The 20,230-nt window shown below is 41.2% G+C and overlaps 2 protein-coding genes across 5 annotated transcripts in view; one reads left to right on the top strand and one right to left on the bottom strand.

Annotated features, from left to right (window-relative positions):
- SKA2 (spindle and kinetochore associated complex subunit 2) overlaps nucleotides 1-6,580 on the bottom strand; it is a 41,762-nt gene extending 35,182 nt beyond the window's left edge. For all 3 annotated transcript variants that reach the window (XM_009190379.3, XM_003912831.3, XM_009190380.4), the window contains exon 1: nucleotides 6,421-6,580. In XM_009190379.3, coding sequence (XP_009188643.1) covers nucleotides 6,421-6,453 — 33 coding nt within the window. In that variant the 5' untranslated portion in view covers nucleotides 6,454-6,580. The remainder of the gene's footprint in view (nucleotides 1-6,420) is intronic.
- PRR11 (proline rich 11) overlaps nucleotides 1-20,230 on the top strand; it is an 88,739-nt gene that overhangs the window by 37,568 nt on the left and 30,941 nt on the right. The window contains exon 1 of one of the 2 annotated variants that reach the window (XM_009190377.4): nucleotides 6,727-7,094. The exons of the other annotated variant lie outside the window; for it this stretch is intronic. The gene's annotated coding sequence lies outside the window, so the exon portion shown is untranslated. Of the gene's footprint in view, nucleotides 1-6,726; nucleotides 7,095-20,230 lie in introns of those variants that run through there. 2 annotated transcript variants of the gene reach the window in all.

Below are 20,230 nucleotides of genomic sequence, written 5' to 3'. Positions count from 1 at the left end.
GCTGCAGTAAGCTATGATCACCACTCTACTGCAACCTGGGTAATAGAACAAGACCCTGTCTCAAAAAAAAGAAAGAAAAGAAAATAGGCAAAAGATTGTAGGACATTTCACTAAAGAGATATACCAACTACAAATAAGCATATGAAAAAAGGTTCAATGTCATTAGTTAAGGAAATGCAAACTGAAACTATAATGGGGCACCACCACACACCTGTTAGAAGGGTTAAAATTAAAACTGATATTTTTGCATCAACCTAATACCAAGTGTTGATAAAGTTATGGAAAAACTAGAACCCTAATCAATAGCTTTGGGAATGCAAAATAGTACAGCCACTTTGAAAAATATTTTAGCAGTTGCTTATAAGATCAAGCATACTTTTTTCCCCTCCACAAAGATACACTTATCATGCTACCAGAAATCCCATTTCAGTATTTACCCCAGAGAAATGAAAACATTATGTCCACACAAAGACATACTCACGGTGGCTCACTCCCAGAACCCAGCATTTTGGGAGGCTGAAGTGGGAAGATCATTTGAGCCCAGGAGTTAGAGACCAGCCTGGCAACATAGTGAGACTTCATCTCTACAAAAAAATTTTTAAACTAGCCGGGCATGGTGATGCACACCTGTAGTTCCAGCTACTCAGGAAGCTGAGGTGGGACTGCTTGAGCCTAGGAGTTTGATGTTACAGTAAGCTATAATCACACCACCGCACTCCAGCCTGGGTGACAGCATGAGACCCTGTGTCTGAAGAAAAAGAAAAAAATATTGTTAAAAAAAATTAAAGACATTTGGGAGGGCAACACAGGAGGATCACTTGAGCTCAAGAGTTCGAGACCAACCATAGCCATTTTATTCATAATATGCAAAATGTGGAAATGACCCCATGTCCATAAGTTGGTAGATAGAGTTTGTGATATTCTATACAATGAATACTACTCAGCAATAAAAACTGTCCAACTATGAATACATACAACATGGATGAATCTCCAAGCATTATGCTAAGTGCAAGAAGCCAGACACAAAAGACTGTATAATGTATGATTCCATTTATATGAAATTCTAGGAAAAGTTAAACTAGAGATCAGTGGTTGCCAGGGAGTTGGGGAAGAAGAGGTTGACCACAAAGAGGCACAAAGGAATGTAGGGGTCTCACTCTGTTGCTCAGTCTGGTCTAGAACTACTGGGCTCGAGTGATCTTCCCACCTCAGCCACCGGAGTAGCTGGGTCTACAGGTGCACCACTGTGCCTGGCCACAAAGGAGTTTTTTGTAAAGTAACAGAAATGTTCTATATCGTGGCTGTGGTGGTGGTTACATGACTGTATACATTTGTCAAAACTCATCAGTTCACTGGGCATGCCACACCCTTGTAGTCAAAGCTACTCAGGAGGCTGAAGTGGGAGGATTGCTTGAAGCCAGGAGTTCTAGGCTGTGCTGCATTATGATTGCCCTGTGAATAGTCACTGCCCTCCAGCCTGGGCAACACAGTAAGACTTAGGCTTTGCTTAACGAATAGCTTACTTACTTTTATTTTATATAATTGTATCTCAATACAATTCATTATTTTTTAAAAGTGATGAATCCACACTATTATATCTCATAAGAATAAACTGTAAAACAAGCACTCTTAGGTTCTAAATTCAAGCATTTCCTAGACAATACACAAAATTAACACCAATTAACATTTGGAGGACTAGGCACAATGGCTCACACTTATAATCCCAGCACTCTGGGAGGCCAAGGCAAGAGGACTGTTTGAGCCCAGGGGTTCAAGACCAACCTCAGCAATACAGTGAGACCCTGTCTCCACAAAAAATTTCAAGAAAATATTAGCCAGGCATGCTAGGACACGCCTGTGGTCCCAGCTACTCAGGAGGCTGAGGAGGGAGGATTGCCTAAGCCCAGGAGGAGGCGGCTGCAGTGAGGCATGAGTGGGCCACTGCGCTCCAGCCTGGGCAACAGAGCAAGACTCTGTCTCTGGAAAAAACAACAACAAAAAAGATGACTTGGGGCAAGTAACTGCAAGAAAAATATAGAGCAGAAATTGTTTTCATCACTACCAATTCATCATAAAACTCAAATAAAACCTAAAGTTTGAAAGAACCTATACAAATATGTAACAGAAAGCAATAAATTATAAAGTATTACTCATTTAGACAAACCATAACAACTTAGATATAAAAAAATTCTCTAGATGTGTTTCATAATGCAGTAAAATAGTAAGTTTTTAATTAGTTAAAAGGTTTTTTTTCCAAATTATGACTTTCTAAAAGATACACTGTTAGTAACAACATTATAGTTTTCAGCAACAAAGGTTGTGGTAAATTATTTCCTGATACTGAAGGAAGATGTAAGGTAAGAATCAAAATTCTGGCGTGCATCCTGCTTTCAGATGCTTTGACAATACTATTGCACTGCTAGCTGTAAAGTACAGTAGTGCAATAAAGTCAGAGCATTCGTTAGCAGTAATAAGTAGGAAAGGAACACAAAAGCATCTTGCATCAGTTGAAGCTTCAGTGTGAAAAGAATTTAAAGTAGGGTTGCCATTTTGGACACAAAAACATCCAAAACCAAAAAACATTTATATCAATGTTTTTTAAAAAAAGGATAAGACTTAAATATCAAAGTGATGTTGCTTATTGATGACTAATATACAAATTAACATTCAAACAGAAACATGCATAGATGTAGAAAGGAATTTTGTAAATATGCCCTAAGCCTTAATAGTAATTAGAATGGGTATTGTTAATACTTTAGGATTGTTATTAACAAAACCAGTTATAATTACTACTAAGACAAAGTTGTGAAAAATATTTTTGTTCTCTGCAGAGATGTTGGTTAGCTCCTTCTTTCAAGGCAATTTACTGATTAACCACCACATAAAACAAGCCCTTTGAATACAAGTATCAAAGAAAACAAATGAAAAGTAAAATAATAAATTTCTCAATCTCTACATACTCATTCTTACCACTCTGGAATCTAAACCACTATACAAAGAAAACACAAAAGCACTTACCATCTTACAGCTTTTTATCTCGAGTTTACTAAGGGCTATTATAACAACAGAAGGGAATCAATGTGCTGTAAATAGAACATTAACTCTATCTAACTGAATACTATCCAAGGGGATTTCAAAATTTCAGTTAACTCCTGAAATCTTAAATATGGGCAGAAAGCATCTCCATTTCCTTCAAACTTAGAAATATCAAAGAGAAAATAATGATAGGGGGAGGTGGGACTGAGATTTAAGTAACAAGTTTCCTTAGTTCCAAGCTAATTAACATTCTAACTTTTTTAACGGATAAGAACCCAATCAGAAGTCAGATGTAAACCCAGAAACAGAAATAGTATCATAGTATCACACTGCATTACCTTTTGTGTACAGTCACTAGTAGTACCACGAAGAAAGAAGGAAAGAACGAAGCTAAACAAATCCCACCCTATCAATAAGTGAAGGGGAAAAAGTCAGAAAACAAAGATTGGCCTACAATAAGCTTATTCCCCCATTAGTAACGTTGATTGATGCAAAAATATATTTTCATAATTTTCACCAACCTCACTTTAAACAGTCCAGTTCAACTACTTAGTCGGATTGAGCCTACTAAGGAAATGGATTCATACAAAGGACAGCTGAAATTTAAGTGTCTTGGTGTCAAATCCTGGGCCACGTAACTAAAATATTAGAATATTTAACGCTGGTAGTCAAGTTTCAGGTTTTAAAGACAATTGTTTAAAAGATAAGTGTTTAACTTTCTGAATTGGAAGTTGTTACAAACAAGAAAAATATGAAAAAAATTAAAGGTATCAACAAAATTAGGATAAACACTTTCTTTTCAAATTAAATATTATGCATTCTCTTTTCACAAATTAAATAGTCAATGCTAGTTCCTTGACAAATCCTTTATTTAACTGATGTAAAACCAAAAATCAGAAGATAGCACAGGAAATCATTTATGCTTAAAACCTTATAAAATAAACTGGTCCACAAGTATAACATTTTTTTCTAGAAGTGCATGGTAAATCTGAAGATGAGATGCACTGTCTTTTATTATTTAGTCAATATAAAGCAGTAATAATTAAAGCCATGATAAAAATTCATTTCTAAACCCTAATAATTATGGAAACAAACTAATAATCTGAAAGGGAAAAAAAAAGCTACCACTAATTTACTTGCAAGGATGTAAGAAAGGAAAAAACCCTCATTTCTTTGTTTCCTGTCTTCAAATATAATTTAAATACTACCTCATCATTCAAACAATATCTAAAAGTTTAAATGTCTGGCTACCTTATAATTTTCTAAAACCTACTTTTTCAAAATGTTTACTTCATCATTGTTCACTTAAAAGAGAATTTGTTCAATCTAAAGAAGTCCTGTGAGAACACTGACTCTATTGCAAAAGCCGGACAAGTTTAAAAATTAAAAACAGCCAACTTGAGAAGCAAACAACCTGTTAAAAGCAGAATTAGCATCATTTAGCAGAAATGAATTACGAATTTAGGCAGAAATATCTGTATCAGTAGGGAAGAATTCAGAATGGGAGAAGGGCAAGATAGTCTTAACATTTAAGCCTGTTGACAGAATCAAATTACAATGCTTAACATTTTGTTTTTAAAAAGAATTATAAAAATAATAAAACTTAGAACTAAAAGTTCATTATTACAGGTCTGAAAATCTGCAGGAAATTATTCCTTCTTCCCTCCCATTTCTCCCTACACTTCTCCAATCCCACACACACTGCACAAAGAAAATTTAAACACAAAATGCTAAAAGTAATTGAAAGCCTTCAAATTAAATTTGTATATGAGGCACTCCAATTCATTTGAACATCAGAAGAAAATAAGATATATCAAGGCCTGTTTTTCTGGAGTGGGAATGGGGGGTGGGTGGTTTCTTCCAGGATCACCACCCATCCTTTCCAAGGAAGAAGTTAGAGGCCCAAGATTCAGCTTGGAGAAAGCAGGGCAGGCACAAATACCTAAGCTATAATGCCAGGGAATGGCGTGGGAAGGAAGGACGGATTACAAACGAATAAATAAGTTTTTTACTTTTTTTAAACTTAATTTTTTTTTTTTTGAGACGGAGTCTTACTCTGTCGCCAGGCCAGAGTACAGTGACGCGATCTCGGCTCAATGCAACCTCCGTCTCCCAGGTTGAAGCGATCCTCCTGCCTCAGCCTCCCGAGTAGCTGGGACTACAGGCGCGTGCCACCACACCCAGCTAATTTTTGTATTTTTAGTATAGACAGAGTTTCACCATGTTGGCCAGGAGAGTCTCGATCTCTTGACCTCATGATCCGCCCGCCTCGGCTTCCCAAAGTGCTGGGATTAGAGGCATGAGCCACTGCGCCCGGCCAATCTTATTTAACAGACAAGCAAACAAACAAAAAAAAACAGGAGCTCAGTGGCAGGCGCTTCCTCCAAAGTCCAGGTTTTTAAGGAAAGCAGCCCAACCTGGAAAAAAAAAGAAAAAAGAAAAAAAAAAAGATAATGCTGGACGAAAAGGGCTGAAGACATAACAAGGGAACTAAGAGGAAAAAAGCGCGGGCGATCAAGCTGGAAATCTAAGAATGGGAGGGAGGGAATAAAGAGAACAAGTGAAGGACGGATCCTTAAAGAAAACTAGAAGGACAGCCCCTCAGCTGGGCGCCCCCGAGCAGGCCAAATACGCCAGCAACAACGGGAGTACTTTGCGGTTCTTCGCACCCATTCTCTACTTTCACAGATGAATGAAAGTGCACAACTCAAGAGCAGGATGCCTTTCCTGTCTCAATCCCGCCCGCGCTCCAGGAGAGGAGCTCGCGGTTCCGATCCCCTTCGCTCACACCTCTTCCCTCACCCAAGGTTTGCCACCCCCGGACCAAACAGAAATGGGTCTAGATGCTTCCTTGGCCGTTAGGAAGTTGTGCATACAAGTCTAGCATCCTTTCTCAGACTTTCTCGGCCCGCCTTTTAAAACGTGGGCGGGTCGGCCCTACAGGGATTTCTCCTCGCCCCCGTCGGTTTATTCCCCACCCCACCCTCCGTTCCCCTTTCTTGGAGTGTGAACCACCCCTCCCTTCTTGGGACGCTTAGGGACCGTTCCATTCACATCTTTTTTGGTACAAACACAGAATGCGGTATGCACCGGGCGCAGTTCCGTAAGGGGTGTAAAGGTGAGGCCAAGGAACAAGGAATTCCAAAGGCCCCGCACCCTCAGCATCTCCCGCCATTTCCCTGACGAGTTTCCCGGATGTAACCCCTTCCCCGCGGCGGTTTAGACACCAGACGGTGGCGGCTCCCTTTGGTGCAGGAGGAGGGAACTCGACTCTGGTCCAGCCTCCGCCGCCCGGAGTTTCCGGCGACTCCAAATTGTGCCCCACCTTCGAGGCCGTGGGGGAAAAATAAACTACACAGTAGATCTCCTTCACTTTGCACTCACCATCAGTTCCAGCTTATCGACCTCCGCCTCCATGTTGAATAGTTGACATTCCTCAGACCGCGGCGGCGCTTAAGCCGCAAGCCGTACTAGCACGGAGGGCCTCCATTGGACAGCTGTCACTCAACGTCTCGCACCCATTGGTTCCTCCGTTCCACCAGCTCCCGCCCATTGGAGACTGGGTAACGCCCCTCTGCATGAGACACATTTTCCTGTTGGGCAAAGACACAAAACGCCGCAGGAGGATTGGCTGCTGTGCACATTTTTTTTTCCATTGGCTGCCCCCTGCTCTCTACTTTCAATTTTATAGTTAGGGCTCTGCAGAGAAGAGCTTGAGATTGGTGCAATCGGAAGAAGAGCCAACCAATCACACCAGAGCTTCCACCGACGGCAGAGGGGACGTAACACACCTTCTTTCCGCTCCTGCTTTCCTTCCCCTTCTCTCCCGCCTTCCCCTTATTCATACCAGAAGCGCCTCAGCTCTGATTGGCTGGAGCTCTGTCTATCTCAGCCAATCACAAGCCGGGCTGTGCTCCTACGCTATGTAAAGAGCGAATCGTGCAGAGACCGTGTCTACGATTGGTCTCTCCTTGACAAGGATTTAATTTTGAATTTTTCTTTATGGCGTGGGAGAGGCCACAGCCCGGACTCCATCGACTGCCCCGGCTCTTAGACTAGTAAGTGCTGGAACGATTATGTCTTTGTTATCTGAGCTCGCGTCTTGAGTAGCTGGGCTTGTTGCTGCTTGTGTGTTTTTATGGTTTTGAGGAGGGGGAGACCTTGGCTGGACACGAAGGGGAAATGGAAAGGGGAAGGGTAGGTTTGGGGCTGGGGAAGAAGTGCTCGCCTGGCTTCATCTTAACCATACTTCTGTTTAATTAACACTTCGCAAGATATGTTTTGGAGCAAAGCATATGACTTCCTTTTGAATATTTCTTTACATATTTGCTGCTCAATGTAAGTCCACAGATCAGCGGCATCCGCATCTCTTGGTTGCTTGTTACAAACGCAAGTTATCGGGCTCCAGCCAAATTTACTAAATCAGAATATACATTTTAACAAGATTTCCCTCAGTGATTTCTATGCACATTAAAGTTTAAGTTGGTACATTTCTTGACTGGGAATATTACTATATTACTTGATATTGTCTGGCATTCTGTTAGAGTGTTCATTTTAAATGTGTGTCCTGTTTACTGAGTGCCTAATGCTGTGTGGGATGAGACTTTAGGGAACTGCAGTCTCTTTGGAGAAACAAGACAGGAACAAAAAAAGCAATCCTAAAAAAAAAAAAAAAAAAAAACACACAAAACAAAACAAACAAAAACAGCATAAAACATAAAATTTTTAAAAAGCAAGTACCCAGAAATAGTGCTATGGGTGTTCAAGAAGAATCAGTTGAACTGGTAATGGAAATTAAGTAATTGAAGGCTATGTGTGGAGGAGCGCAAGAGACCTCCATAAAAATGTGTTTTAGGAAGATGGCAATGAAATGCAACAGCCACTTCCGTTGCTGCCACAGCTTTGAAAGTACCCCAGAACAAAGAACTTTTCTTTTTTTCTTTTTTTTTTTCTTTTTTTGTAACGAAGTCTCACTCTGTGGCCCAGGCTGGAGTGCAGTGGCGCAATCTCGGCCCACTGTAACCTCCGCCTCCCGGGTCCAAGCGATTCTCCTGCCTCAGCCTCCTGAGTAGCTGGGACTACAGGCGCCCGCCACCACGCCTGGCTAATTTTTGTATTTTTAGTAGAGACGGGGTTTCACCCTGTTGGCCAGGATGGTCTCGATTTCCTGACCTCGTGATCCAGCCGCCTCGGCCTCCCAAAGTGCTGGGATTACAGGCGTGAGCCACCACGCCCGGCCGCAAACAACTTTTCATATCATTGGGAGGAGTTGTAACAGAAGCAGCAGCGCCAACTCCTGCAAAAGACTGTAATTCTTACTGTATTATTTACTGCATCTTCCTATTGGAAAATAGGTTTAGACCCATCTTTTAGCCATATGAAGATGTGGTATGATATGAAGAAATAAAAACCTCCCTAACCAAGAGAATTTGACAATATTAGAACATATTCCTTAACTAAAATAACACTTGCTAACTAACACTTAGCAGGAATGCTTCTTTTCATTCTTTATTGAATGAAACATTATTTAGCTCCTGCTGTATTCAAGATGCTGGGATAACAGTCCAGCAGGATGAAAAGCATACAAGCAAAAATTACAATGAAATGTAATACATTTGATAATAAAGGTGTGTATAAAGTGCTATAGAAGTGCAAAAGAGATGACATTTCAGCCAGTATAAATTCTGTAAGGTGGCTGGGCACGGTGCCTCACACCTGTAATCCCAGCACTCTGGGAGGACAAAGCGGGCGGATCACTTGAGGTAAGGAGTTCAAGACCAGCCTGGCCAATATGGCAAAATCGCATGTCTACTAAAAATACAAAACTTAGCCAGGTGTGGTGGCACGCCCCTGTAATCCCAGCTACTCAAGAGGCTGAGGCAGGATAATCGCTTGAACCAGGAGGCGGAGGTGGCATTGACCCGAGATCAAGCTACTGCATTCCAGCCCAGGTGATAGAGCAAGACTCTGTCCCAAAAAAAAAAAAAAAAAAAAAAATCCAGAAGGACAAAGATTATGTTGGTATTGTTCAGGATTGTATGCCAGCACCTAGCATAGTACTTGGTGGATTATAAGCACTCAACTAGTATCTATAAGATAAAGTAACAGAATCTTGAAGGATAGGTATAAGTTGACTTGGAGGAGGATACTCCAAACAGAAGGAAAGGCTGATAGAAAGAAACAGAAAGTATTTGGTGTAGTATACCTGGAAGTACTAACTGCTAGTCACTAGAAGAGATGAAGGCTCTAATGGCAGAGGGCTATTACAGGTAAGTTGTGAAAAGCTTTGAAAGGCGTGCTAAGGAATTTAATTTTGTGAGTAAAGGAACCTTCAAATACTTTTAAGCAAGGGAATATCTAGATCTCATTTTGTTTTAAAGTATCAGCTCTGGTAACAATGTGGAAAATGAACTGGCAAGGAGAAAGACTGAAGGCAGGAGAATCATTGAAGGAACACTCAGACAAACCCAAACTAAGGCACATTCTCCAAAACGACTGACTTGGACTCTTCAAAATTATAAATATGAAGAAGCAAATACATAAATTAAAAAAGCTGGAGAATTGTTATGAATTAAAGGGGACTAAAGAGATACTAGATACTACAGCTAAATGTGTTGTGGAACCAGGGTGGGAGAATCTATAAGGGATAATGAGACAACTGGGGCAATCCTAATATGGGCTGTTCATTAGATCATATCATAACAAGGTTAAATTTCCTGACTGTGATTGTGGTTTTGTCAGAAAATTTCCATGTTTATATTAGAAAACAAAAGCTAAAGTATCTAAGAGTAAAGTATCATGATGTCTGCAACTAAATCTATTCAATCAAAACCTTAAAAAATTTATATATGTATATATCTGTACATACATACAGAAAGAGTGTGTGTACAAAGACGGCAATTGACAATTGGTAAATCTAGGTGAATTGTATATGAGTGCTTATTATACTATTGTAAATTCTTTATTTCCTGAAAGCTTGAAATTTTTCTAAGTAAAAACAGTAAAGGAAAATAGATAATAGTGAAAGACAAAAATGGTGAAGGCAACTGAAGTTAGAGGACAGAAAGGAGGGGGATGGTAAGGAGAAGAGACAGGGTAAATTAATCAGAGAAATATCTCTGATTCATACTCACATTGGCCCACACCCAGGTGTGGCGTGCACCCAGCGTAGTGGCATGATCTTGGCTTACTGCAACCTCCGCCTCCTAGGTTCAAGTGATTCTTCTGCCTCAGCCTCCGGAGTAGCTGGGATTACAGCACACTCCACCACGCCTGGCTAATTTTTGTATTTTCAGTAGAGTCAGGGTTTCACCCTGTTGGTCAGGCTGGTCTCAAACTCCTGACCTCAGATGATCCACCCACCTCAGTCTCCCAAAGTGCTGGGATTACAGGTGTGAGGCATTGCGCCCAGCCTCCCACACCCTCTTTTTTTTTTTTTTTTATAAGCCTCTACTCCAATAGGAGCTCCATTGTCTCTGCAGTCTTTTCACCTTCCTGGCTTTGTCTTTTCTATTTCTTTCTCTACCCACTCCTTATACATGGTGTTTCTTAAAGTTTGGTAGTCAGCTCACAGATCTTTTCACTCCACATATTTCTCTGGGTAATTTCACCCATTTCTAGTGTTGTTATTTTCTCTAGCCATCTATACTCTTATGAGTACAGTATTTCTCTAGTATCTTTCCCCTGAACTTCTGACTTTGAACATAGAACACAAGCAGTTAGATGTCTTTAGATACCCTACTGTCACTCCTATAATCAGGTCCTTATCCCCTACACAGTTGCAATAGGTTTGTAAGTGGACTTTTTGCCTTCAGTCATGGTCCCATAAATCCAACTTCCACAATGCTGCCAAACCGTTCTTTCTAAAGAGCAAATATGAGCATGACAGTTATCTGCTTAAAATCCATTATTGTTTTTGATGTCTTGGTCCTTATCCACCCTCCAGCTTCATCACTTATTGCTCCCTGACAAAACTTTATGTTACAGGATACACTTTAGTCACACTGAGTCTTGTCTGAATCCCCTGACATACCTTTTTGTGAAATGTTTCCATGTTATTCCCTCTGATGGAATGACTCCTTCCCAGGCCCACCTTAACCTAGCCCCTTCATCAAAGCTCAGCTTAGGCAAAACATTTTCCAAAAACCTCAACCCTTATAGGAGAATTATGTACCCTTGCTTTATTTCTCCATTAATATCATATACATATCCCATCATAACCCATATCATATTGTATACCTGTTTACTTTCTGCTTACCCATCTCTTCCCACTATAAACTCTTGGAGAGCAGGAATGTGTCTTATTCATCTTCATAGCAAGTTATCACTATATGTTGTTGAATTAAACTTCTGTATTTTAAAAAATCTGATATAGTAATCTCAAGCAGCAAAAAAAAAAAAGAATCAAGGAATAATAATGATAACAATAAAACTTATTGCCTGCCAGGCACTGTAAATACTTTACATGATTTACTCATGTACTCCTCAAAACTCTGAAGCAAGTTCCTGTTAATATTATTATTTCACAGGGGAGGAAACTGACACAGAAAGACTAAGAATCTCTTGAAGGTCATAAATAATAACTTACGACAGTATAGTACAGCCATGGTTTGAACCTATGCAGTATAACTCCCTGGTCCTCATCTTTAACCCCTACAGTATAATTTCTCTTGTTTTTTGTTGGTTTGGGTTTTGGTTTTGGTTTTGGTTTTGGTTCGGGGGGTTTTTTTAAGACTGAGCCTCATTCTAATTTTTATATTTTTAGTAGAAACAGGGTTTCACTGTGTTGGCCAGGCTGGTCTCGAACTCGACCTCAAGTGATCCGCCAGCCTCGGCCTCCCAAAGTGCTGGGATTACAGGCATGAGCCACCGTGCCTGGCCTATAATATGTCCTTTATTATTGTTTGATTTGTTATCAAGAGCTCCAGATGTACCAGTTTTCTGGTTCCTTAGCCTAGAAATATTTTCTTAATGAAAGAGGATGTAAGCAAAAATGAGAGTAATTTCTAGAGATCATAGAACTATTTAGGATATTTATGTTTTTTTTTTTCTTTTTTTTTTTTGGAAACAGTTTCTGGCTCCGTCTTCCAGGCTGGAGTACAGTGGCGCAGTCATGGGTCACTAGTGTAGCCTCAAACTCCTGTGCTCACATGAGCCTCCCGCCTCAGCCTTCAGAGTGGCTAGGACTATAGGTGGGCCACCATGCCAGGCTTTTTCTTTTTTTTTGTCGTAGAGTTGGGACTCTCACTATGTTACCCGGAGTGGTCTCAAACTCCTGGGCTAAAGAGATCCTCCCACCTCCACCTCAGCCTCCCAAAGTGTGGGGGATTACAGGCATGAACCTCCGCCCTTGGCCTATATGTTTATGTTTCTAATGGTTTTTCAGATTATTTGAGAAAGCAGTGTAAGAAAAAAATTAGTTTAAAAAATACATAGGTCAGGCACGGTGGCTCATGCCTGTGATCCTAGTACTTTGGGAGGCTTAGGCAGGTGATCACCTGAGGTTAGGAGTTCAAGACCAGCTGGGCCAACATGGTGAAACCCCATCTCTACTAAAAATACAAAAATTAGTAACCCCATCTCTACTAAAAATACAAAAATTAGTTGGGCGTGGTAGTGTGTGCCTGTAGTCCCAGCTACTCGGGAGACTGAAGCAGGTGAATCGCTTGAACTCAGGAGACAGATGTTGCTGTGAGCTGAGATCATGCCATTGCACTCCAGGCCGGCCAGGCAACAGAGTGAGACTCCGTTTCAAAAAAAAAAAAAAAAACACACACACACACACAAAAACACACACACACACAAAACAGGGGGCCGGGTACAGTGGTTCACACTTGTAATTTCACCACTCTGGGAGGCCAAGGCCAGTAAATTGCTTGAGCTCAGGAGTTCAAGACCAGCTTGGGCAACATAGTGAAACCCTGTCTCTACTAAAAATACAAAAACCGGCTGGGCATGGTGGTGCGCCTTTATAGTTCCAGCTACTCAGGAGGCTGAGGCAGGAGGATTGCTTGAGTCCAGGAGGTCAAAGCTGCAGTGAGCTGAGATCACACCACTGCAATCCAGCTTGGGCAACAGAGCAAGACCCTATCTGAAAACAAAAGGAAAAATGCTTTAAGGAATCACAAAAGAATGAGCTTGTATCCAATGTTAACAATTAAAATCCCACCTAATCCAGCAAAAATAATTTGTAGGTCTCATTACCCCTTTGGAAAGGGGTATGTATTTTAAACTAAAGGAAGATTGCTATATACTCTTTCAATTTAGTCAATTATCCTCTGGAAAGTACCTAATGCTTTTAATTAAGTAATGATACTAAAACAAATCTTACTTTTTTGTGTTCTTGTTCTGACTAAGGTAGAAATTTGCTATTCTCCACTTTCGCAAGACCTGTGATTATTTTTGGATGGAACAACTAACTATCTAGGAATTATCTCAGACTGCATCTTTCTACCCTGACAGATTTGGCATAGTTCCTTAATCCTCTGCATGTGCCAATTACTGTATTTAATTAGAAGGAGATTAGATAGAAGCACTAATAACCCAAGTCAGACACACACGTACACACACACACACACAGAGAGAGAGAGAGAGAGAGAGAAGAAAACATGATTTAGTTCCTAGACATTTTTTTCATTGAAAAATAATTCCCAAAATGACAAACATTGGCTTGTGTAGGACTCTTTAGAAATTTGAATGCATAGACACTGGAACAACCACCAGGAAAGGACTAGAAAGAGATGGCCCTGTTTCAGAATGGTGGTACTCAACCTTTCCAGCTAATGGTACATACCAAAGTTTAAAAGTCAAATACAATACAAGCCTTATTATAATTAGAAAGAAACAATGAAAAAAAATGGCAGTCCAGTTTAAACCACCCCTCTGTAATCCTGACTCTCAATTGTCAGAGGCAACACTATTAAGTCTTGTAATTATTTCTTCTGGTATTTACCTCTGTATTTCTAAGTAACATTCATACTATTATTTCTTTTTTTTTTTTTTTTTTTTTTTTTTTGGTGAGGAGTTCATTCTGTCGCTTCCAGGGCTGGAGTGCAGTGGCCAGATCTCAGCTCACTGCCACCCGGTTTACCATTCTCCTGCCTCTTAGTTCGAGTAGCTGGGACCAGGCTCGCCACTGCCCAGCTAGTTTTTGTATTCTTTTAGTAGAGACGGGTTTTCTCAACTGGTTAGCCAGGATGGTCTCGGGATCTCCTGGACTCCTCGCGTGATCCCTCGGCCTCCCAAAGTGTTGGGATTACAGGTTTGTTTCACTGCCTCATGCCTCTGCCATTTCAAAGTATCTTTTCTTCACACTATATAAATTTAAACAAATACTGACTTCCACTCACTTTCTCTTCTTTTTTTTTTTTTTTTGAGATAGAGTTTCACTCTTGTTACCCCCGCTAGAGTGCAATGGCACGATCTTGACTCACCGCAACCTCTGCCACCTGGGTTCAAGCGATTCTCCTGCCTCAGCCTCCGAGTAGCTGGGATTACAGGCATGCGCCACCACGCCTGGCTAATTTTTGTATTTTTTAGTAGAGACGACGTTCCTCCATGTTGGTCAGGCTGGTCTCGAACTCCCGACCTCAGGTGATCTGCCTGCCTCAGCCTCCCAAAGTGCTGGGATTACAGGCATGAGCCACCACACCTGGTCCACGTTCTCTCCTTCTTCCCAGTATACCTACATCATCGTTTTTGGTTAAATAAATAGTCAATGCTTATACTTTTTTTTTTTTTAGATGGAGTCTCATTCTGTTGCCCAGGCTGGAGTGCAGTGGCACAATCTCGGCTCACTGCAAGCTCCGCCTCCCTGGTTCAAGAGATTCTTCTGGCTCAGCCTCCCAGATAGCTGGGACTACAGCCACATGCCGTCACACCTGGCTAAATTTTATATTTTTGTTACAGACAGGCTTTCACCCTGTTGGCCAGGCTGGTCTCAAACTCAGGACCTCAGGTGATCCTCCTGCCTCCCGGCCGCCCAAAGTGCTAGGATTATAGGTGTGAGCCACCAAGCCCAGGGGATGCTTATAGTTTAAATATTGTTTAACAGCTTAACATTTAGTGCTACTAAGATTACATTTCCTTCCTTATACAACTTTTTTCCTAGCTATTTTTTATATGCTTATTTTTTTCAAGCACTTACCAGCAATTTGGCCACAAGTTTCCAGAACAGTAAAACTCTGCTCAGAATGGTCCAACACACTAGGTAGTTTATCTATTTCCGTTTTTCCTTAGAGACATTGTTGCTGAAGCTCTCTGTCCTGTCCTCCTGCGCCAGTCTTCATTGGCTGTGAGCCTCAGGTCAGCAAATTACTGTTTTTGTAGAGCTTGTGAGCTAAGAATGATTTATAACTTTTAACAGTTAAAAAAATCAAAAGAGGAACAATATTTTGTGACACATGAAAAGTATATGAAATTCAGCCAGGCACGGTGGCTCATGCCTATAATCCCAGCACTTTGGGAGGCCAAGGGAAATGGATCACGAGGTCAGGAGATCCAGACCAGCCTGGCCAAGATGGTGAAACCCTGTCTCTACTAAAAATACAAAACTTAGCCTGGCACGGTGGCAGGTGCCTGTAATCCCAACTACTCAGGAGGCTGACGCAGGAGAGTCAGTTGAACTCGGGGGGTGGGTGGAGGCTGCAGTGAGCCGAGATCATGCACTGCACTCCAGCCTGGGCGACAGAGTGAGACTCCGTCTTAAAAAAAAGAAAAAAAGAAAAGTATATGAAATTCAAATTTCAGTCATAAATAAAATTTTACTGGACACAGCTCCTTTGCTTGAGTATTGTCTATGACTCCCTTGGTGCTACCCTGGCAGGGTTGAGCAGTTGCAGCAGAGACCATATGGCCTGCAAAACCTGAAATATTTACTTTCTGGCTCTTTACAAAAAAGGTTTGTTGACCCCCGTCCTAAGCTTGCTGCAAAGCTGTTTCCCCTAGATTTTTTATCACCATTATCCTGAAAATTCTTATCTTTTGTCTTAATTCTTTTCTCACACCTGACTGAAAGTTTGGCCTAATATAGAATTCTATGATGGGGTCGGGTGTGGTGGCTCATTTCTGTAATCCCAGCACTTTGAGGGGCTGAGGTAGGAGGACTGCTTGAGCACAGGAGTTTAAGACCAGCCTGGGCAACAGAAACAGAATAGGGGAGGACTGTGAAGGGTCAGATGGAAGCCAAAGAAAAGGAGGATGATAGGGAAATTTCAGATTCTAGGGCTCCCAACCAGTGGACTCAGCCTTAGATAGAAGTTTCCAGTGGCATTTGTCTATAGAAGGTCCTGACCATACAGGACTTCAAGACTAGCCTGGCCAACATAATGAAACCCCATCTCTACTAAAAATAAATAAATTTTAAAAATTAGCCGGGCACGGTGCCGCATGCCTGTAATCCCAGCTACTCTGGAAGCCGAGGCAGGAGAATCGCTTGAACCTGGAAGGAGGAGGCTGCAGTGAGCCAAGATCATGCCACTGCACTCCAGCCCGCACCACAGAGCAAGACCTGTCTCAAAAAAAAAAAAAAAAAAAAGAAGTCCCTGACCATAGATTTGATGAAATGTAACCTTTTTTCTTCAGGCAGCCACAAGATCGCTCCTTTCTAGGAGGCTCTCCTAAGTATCTTCATCAGAGTATTTTTATCGTGTGGTTTTTGTTTTGTTTTCTGTTTTGTTTTTTTTTATTTTGTTTTTGAGACGGAGTCTCGCTCTGTCACCCAGGCTGGAGTACAGTGGCGCAATCTCAGCTCACTGCAAGCTCTGCCTCCCAGGTTCACACCATTCTCCTGCCTCAGCCTCCCGAGTAGCTGGGACTACAGGCGCCCGCCACCACGCCCAGCTAATTTTTTTGTATTTTTAGTAGAGACAGGATTTCACCGTGTTAGTCAGGATGGTCTTGATCTCCTGACCTCGTAATCTGCCTGTCTTGGCCTCCCAAAGTGCTGGGATTACCGGCATGAGCCACCACGTCTGGCCTGGTTTTGTTTTGTTTGTTTATGTGTTTGTTTGTTTTGGAGACAAGGTCTCCCTCTGTTGCCTAGGCTGGAGTGCAGTGGCACAATAATAGTTCACTGCAGCCTCAAACTCCTAGGCTCATGTGATCCTCCCAGCTCAGCTCCTGAATAGCTGGGACTACAGGCTTGTGTTGTTTTAAGTTAAAGAAAAAGTCAGGGCTGGGCGTGGTGGCTGACACCTGTAATCCTGGCACTTTGGGAGGTCAAGGCAGGCAGATCACTTGAGGTCGGGAGTTCGAGACCAGCCTGACTAGCATGGAGAAACCCAGTCTCTACTAAAAATACAAAATTAGCTGGGCGTGGTAGTGCATGCCTGTAATCCCAGCTACTCAGGAGGCTGAGGCAGGAGAATCGCTTGAACCCGGGAGGCAGAGGTTGCAGTGAGCCAAGATCGCACTCTTGTACTACAGCCTGGGCAACAAGAGCAAAACTCTGTCTCAAAAAAAAAAAAAATCCTTTAGACATCCCTTGTGTTTAATAATCCCTGCTTCACCTTCCTTCATTATTTCAGCAGGAAGAAAAAGTGATATAATAAAGGTGAAGGCAGCCAACTATGTTTTGGTGTGTTTTCTAAGCCCCTAAGGACAATTAAGAAAAGCACCTTGTCAAATTGGGACCTGATAGTTAGTCCGATTAGATGTTATCAGGAATCTCTATTTCTAGAAGGGCTGTCCATGTATGCATTGCCGCCATTTGCCATTAGGGGTGCCCTCTGCAAGTCATGGAACCAAGCCAGTGCTCAGTTTTTACAACCTGCAGCAGGGTAGTCGGGGTTCGTGGGCCAGTGGAATCTGAGAGCTGAGCAAGTATAGTGCTGCATACCAAGTGCTGAAAGGTTACTGAGTGAACAGAAGTGGAATGAATGTGTATTTTAAAGGCCAATTGTTCCCATTCAAATCTGAGTTTGAAGGGAAGGAGGCCCAGGCCTTGAGATCATTTTCAGTTCTGCTACTTGAATAACAACATCTTTGTTCCTCAAGTAGCAACAACTAAAAGCAGCAAAGCCTTTCTGGAACTTCAGCTCAAAATTAAGCTGTGACTTAATTTTCTTCAGAAAGGGATCCAGATTGAAATGTGAATATACTAGATAATGTTTTTGTTTTGTTTTTTCATTTTGTACCATAGCAAGAAGGACCCTTTTATTAAAGGTTTCCAAAATATTCACTTGGTCACAATCAAGATAATGGTAACATATATTTAATGGTAATATATTTAAATTGATCATTATGATATATACTTATATAGATATATGTTAGTGTATAGCATATTAGTGTGTATAGCATCTTAGAAAGAACAGATATATTTATATTAAAATATTTGTTGCATTCTTAAGTGCAAAGCAGCTTTTATTCTCTTGATAATTATTGATTATATCCCGACATTTGTATAAAAAATTCACTTTATTTCGACAGATCCTAATTTGCTGTTACTGTATCAAGTGGCCTTGCCATTTTTTAAAAATTTTATTTTGATTATTTTTAAAATGACCAATAATAATTACACATATTTGTGGGGTACATGGTGAAGTTTTGATACATGTAATGTATAGTTAATAGATCAGGGTAGTTAGTATATCCATTATCTCCAACATGTATCATTTATTTATGTTAGTAAAATTCAATACCCTCCTTCCAGCTATTTGAAACTAGATAATACATTATTGTTAACTATAGTCATCCTACGGTGCCATAGAACACTAGAACTTATTCCTCCTATCTAGCTGTAATTTTATTACTGGAAAGGGGTCCCAATCCAGACCCCAAGAGACGACTCTTAGACCTCATGCAAGAAAAAATTCAGGACAAGTCCATAAAGTGCAAGCATGTTTATTAAGAAGGTAAAGGAATAAAAGAACGGCTATTCCATAGGCAGAGCAGTGGCATGGTCTGCTCAACTAAGTATACTTATATCTTGATTATATGCTAAACAAGGAGTGGATTATTCATGCGTTTTCTGGGGAAAGGGTAGGAATTTCCCAGAACTGAGGGTTCCTTCCCTCTTTAGACTATATAGGATAACTTCTAGACATTACCATGGCATTTTTAAACTGTCTTGGTGCTGGTGGGAGTGTCTTTTAGCATGCAAGTGTATTATAACTAGTGTATAATGAGCAGTAAGGACTATCAGAGGCCACTTTCATTGCTCTCTTGGTTTTGGCCAGGTTCTTTACTGCATCATGTTTTATCAGAAGGGTCTTTGTGACCTATATCTTGTGCCAACCTCCTATCTCATCCTGTGACTAAGAATGCCTAACCTCCTGGGAATGCAGCACAGTAGGTCTTAGCCTCATTTTACCCAACCCCTATTCAAGATGGAGTTGCTCTGCTTCAAATGCCTCTATTTTGTATCCTTTAACAAATCTTTCCCTATCCCTCCTTCCTCCCCACCTTTCCCAGCCTCTAGTATCCTCTGTTCTACTAGGTAATGTTTTTATTTTATTTTATTTTATTTTATTTATTTATTTATTTATTCATCAGATGGAGTCTTGTTTTGTCACCCAGGCTGGAGTGCAGTGGCGTGATCTCGGCTCACTGCAACCTCTGCCTCCCAAGTTCAAGTGATTCTCCCACCTCAGCCTCCTCAGTAGCTGGGACCACAGGCACATGCCACCATGCCCAGCTAATTTTTGTATTTTTAATAGAGACAGGGTTTTGCCATGTTGGCCAGGCTGGTCTCGAACTCCTGGCCTCAAGCGATCTGCCCACCTCGGCCTCCCAAACTGCTGGGATTACAGATGTGAGCCACCGCACCCAGCCAGTGATGTTTTTAAATGCTTTAAAATAACTGTTTTAAGGCCCACGCCTGTAATCCCAGCACTTTGGGATTATGCCACCAGGTGTGGTGGCAAGTGCCTGTGGTCCCAACTACTTGGGAGGCTGAGGCGGGAGAATCATTTGAACCTGGGAGGTGGAGGTTGCAGTGAGCCAAGATCACGCCACTGCACTTCAGCCTGGGTGACAGAGCTAGACTGTGCCTCAAAAAATAAAATAACTGTTTTAAAATACCCATGTCTTTGATTTGGGGTAATTGTTATTTCATTTTACAGTATATTGCCTATTTAATCTAGTGTCACACCACAGCGTATTAGAAAGAACATGGAAGACTTATAGGTCTGGACTTATTGCATTGCATTGATAGATTGTCTAATCTTTTTTATCCTCAGTTTATTCTTCTGTAAAA

Source organism: Papio anubis, chromosome 17 (genome assembly GCF_008728515.1).
Source record: "Papio anubis isolate 15944 chromosome 17, Panubis1.0, whole genome shotgun sequence".
NCBI lineage: Eukaryota > Metazoa > Chordata > Mammalia > Primates > Cercopithecidae > Papio > Papio anubis.
The sequence above is the reverse complement of the archived record's forward strand: the minus strand, read 5'-3'. Positions and strand labels throughout refer to the sequence as shown.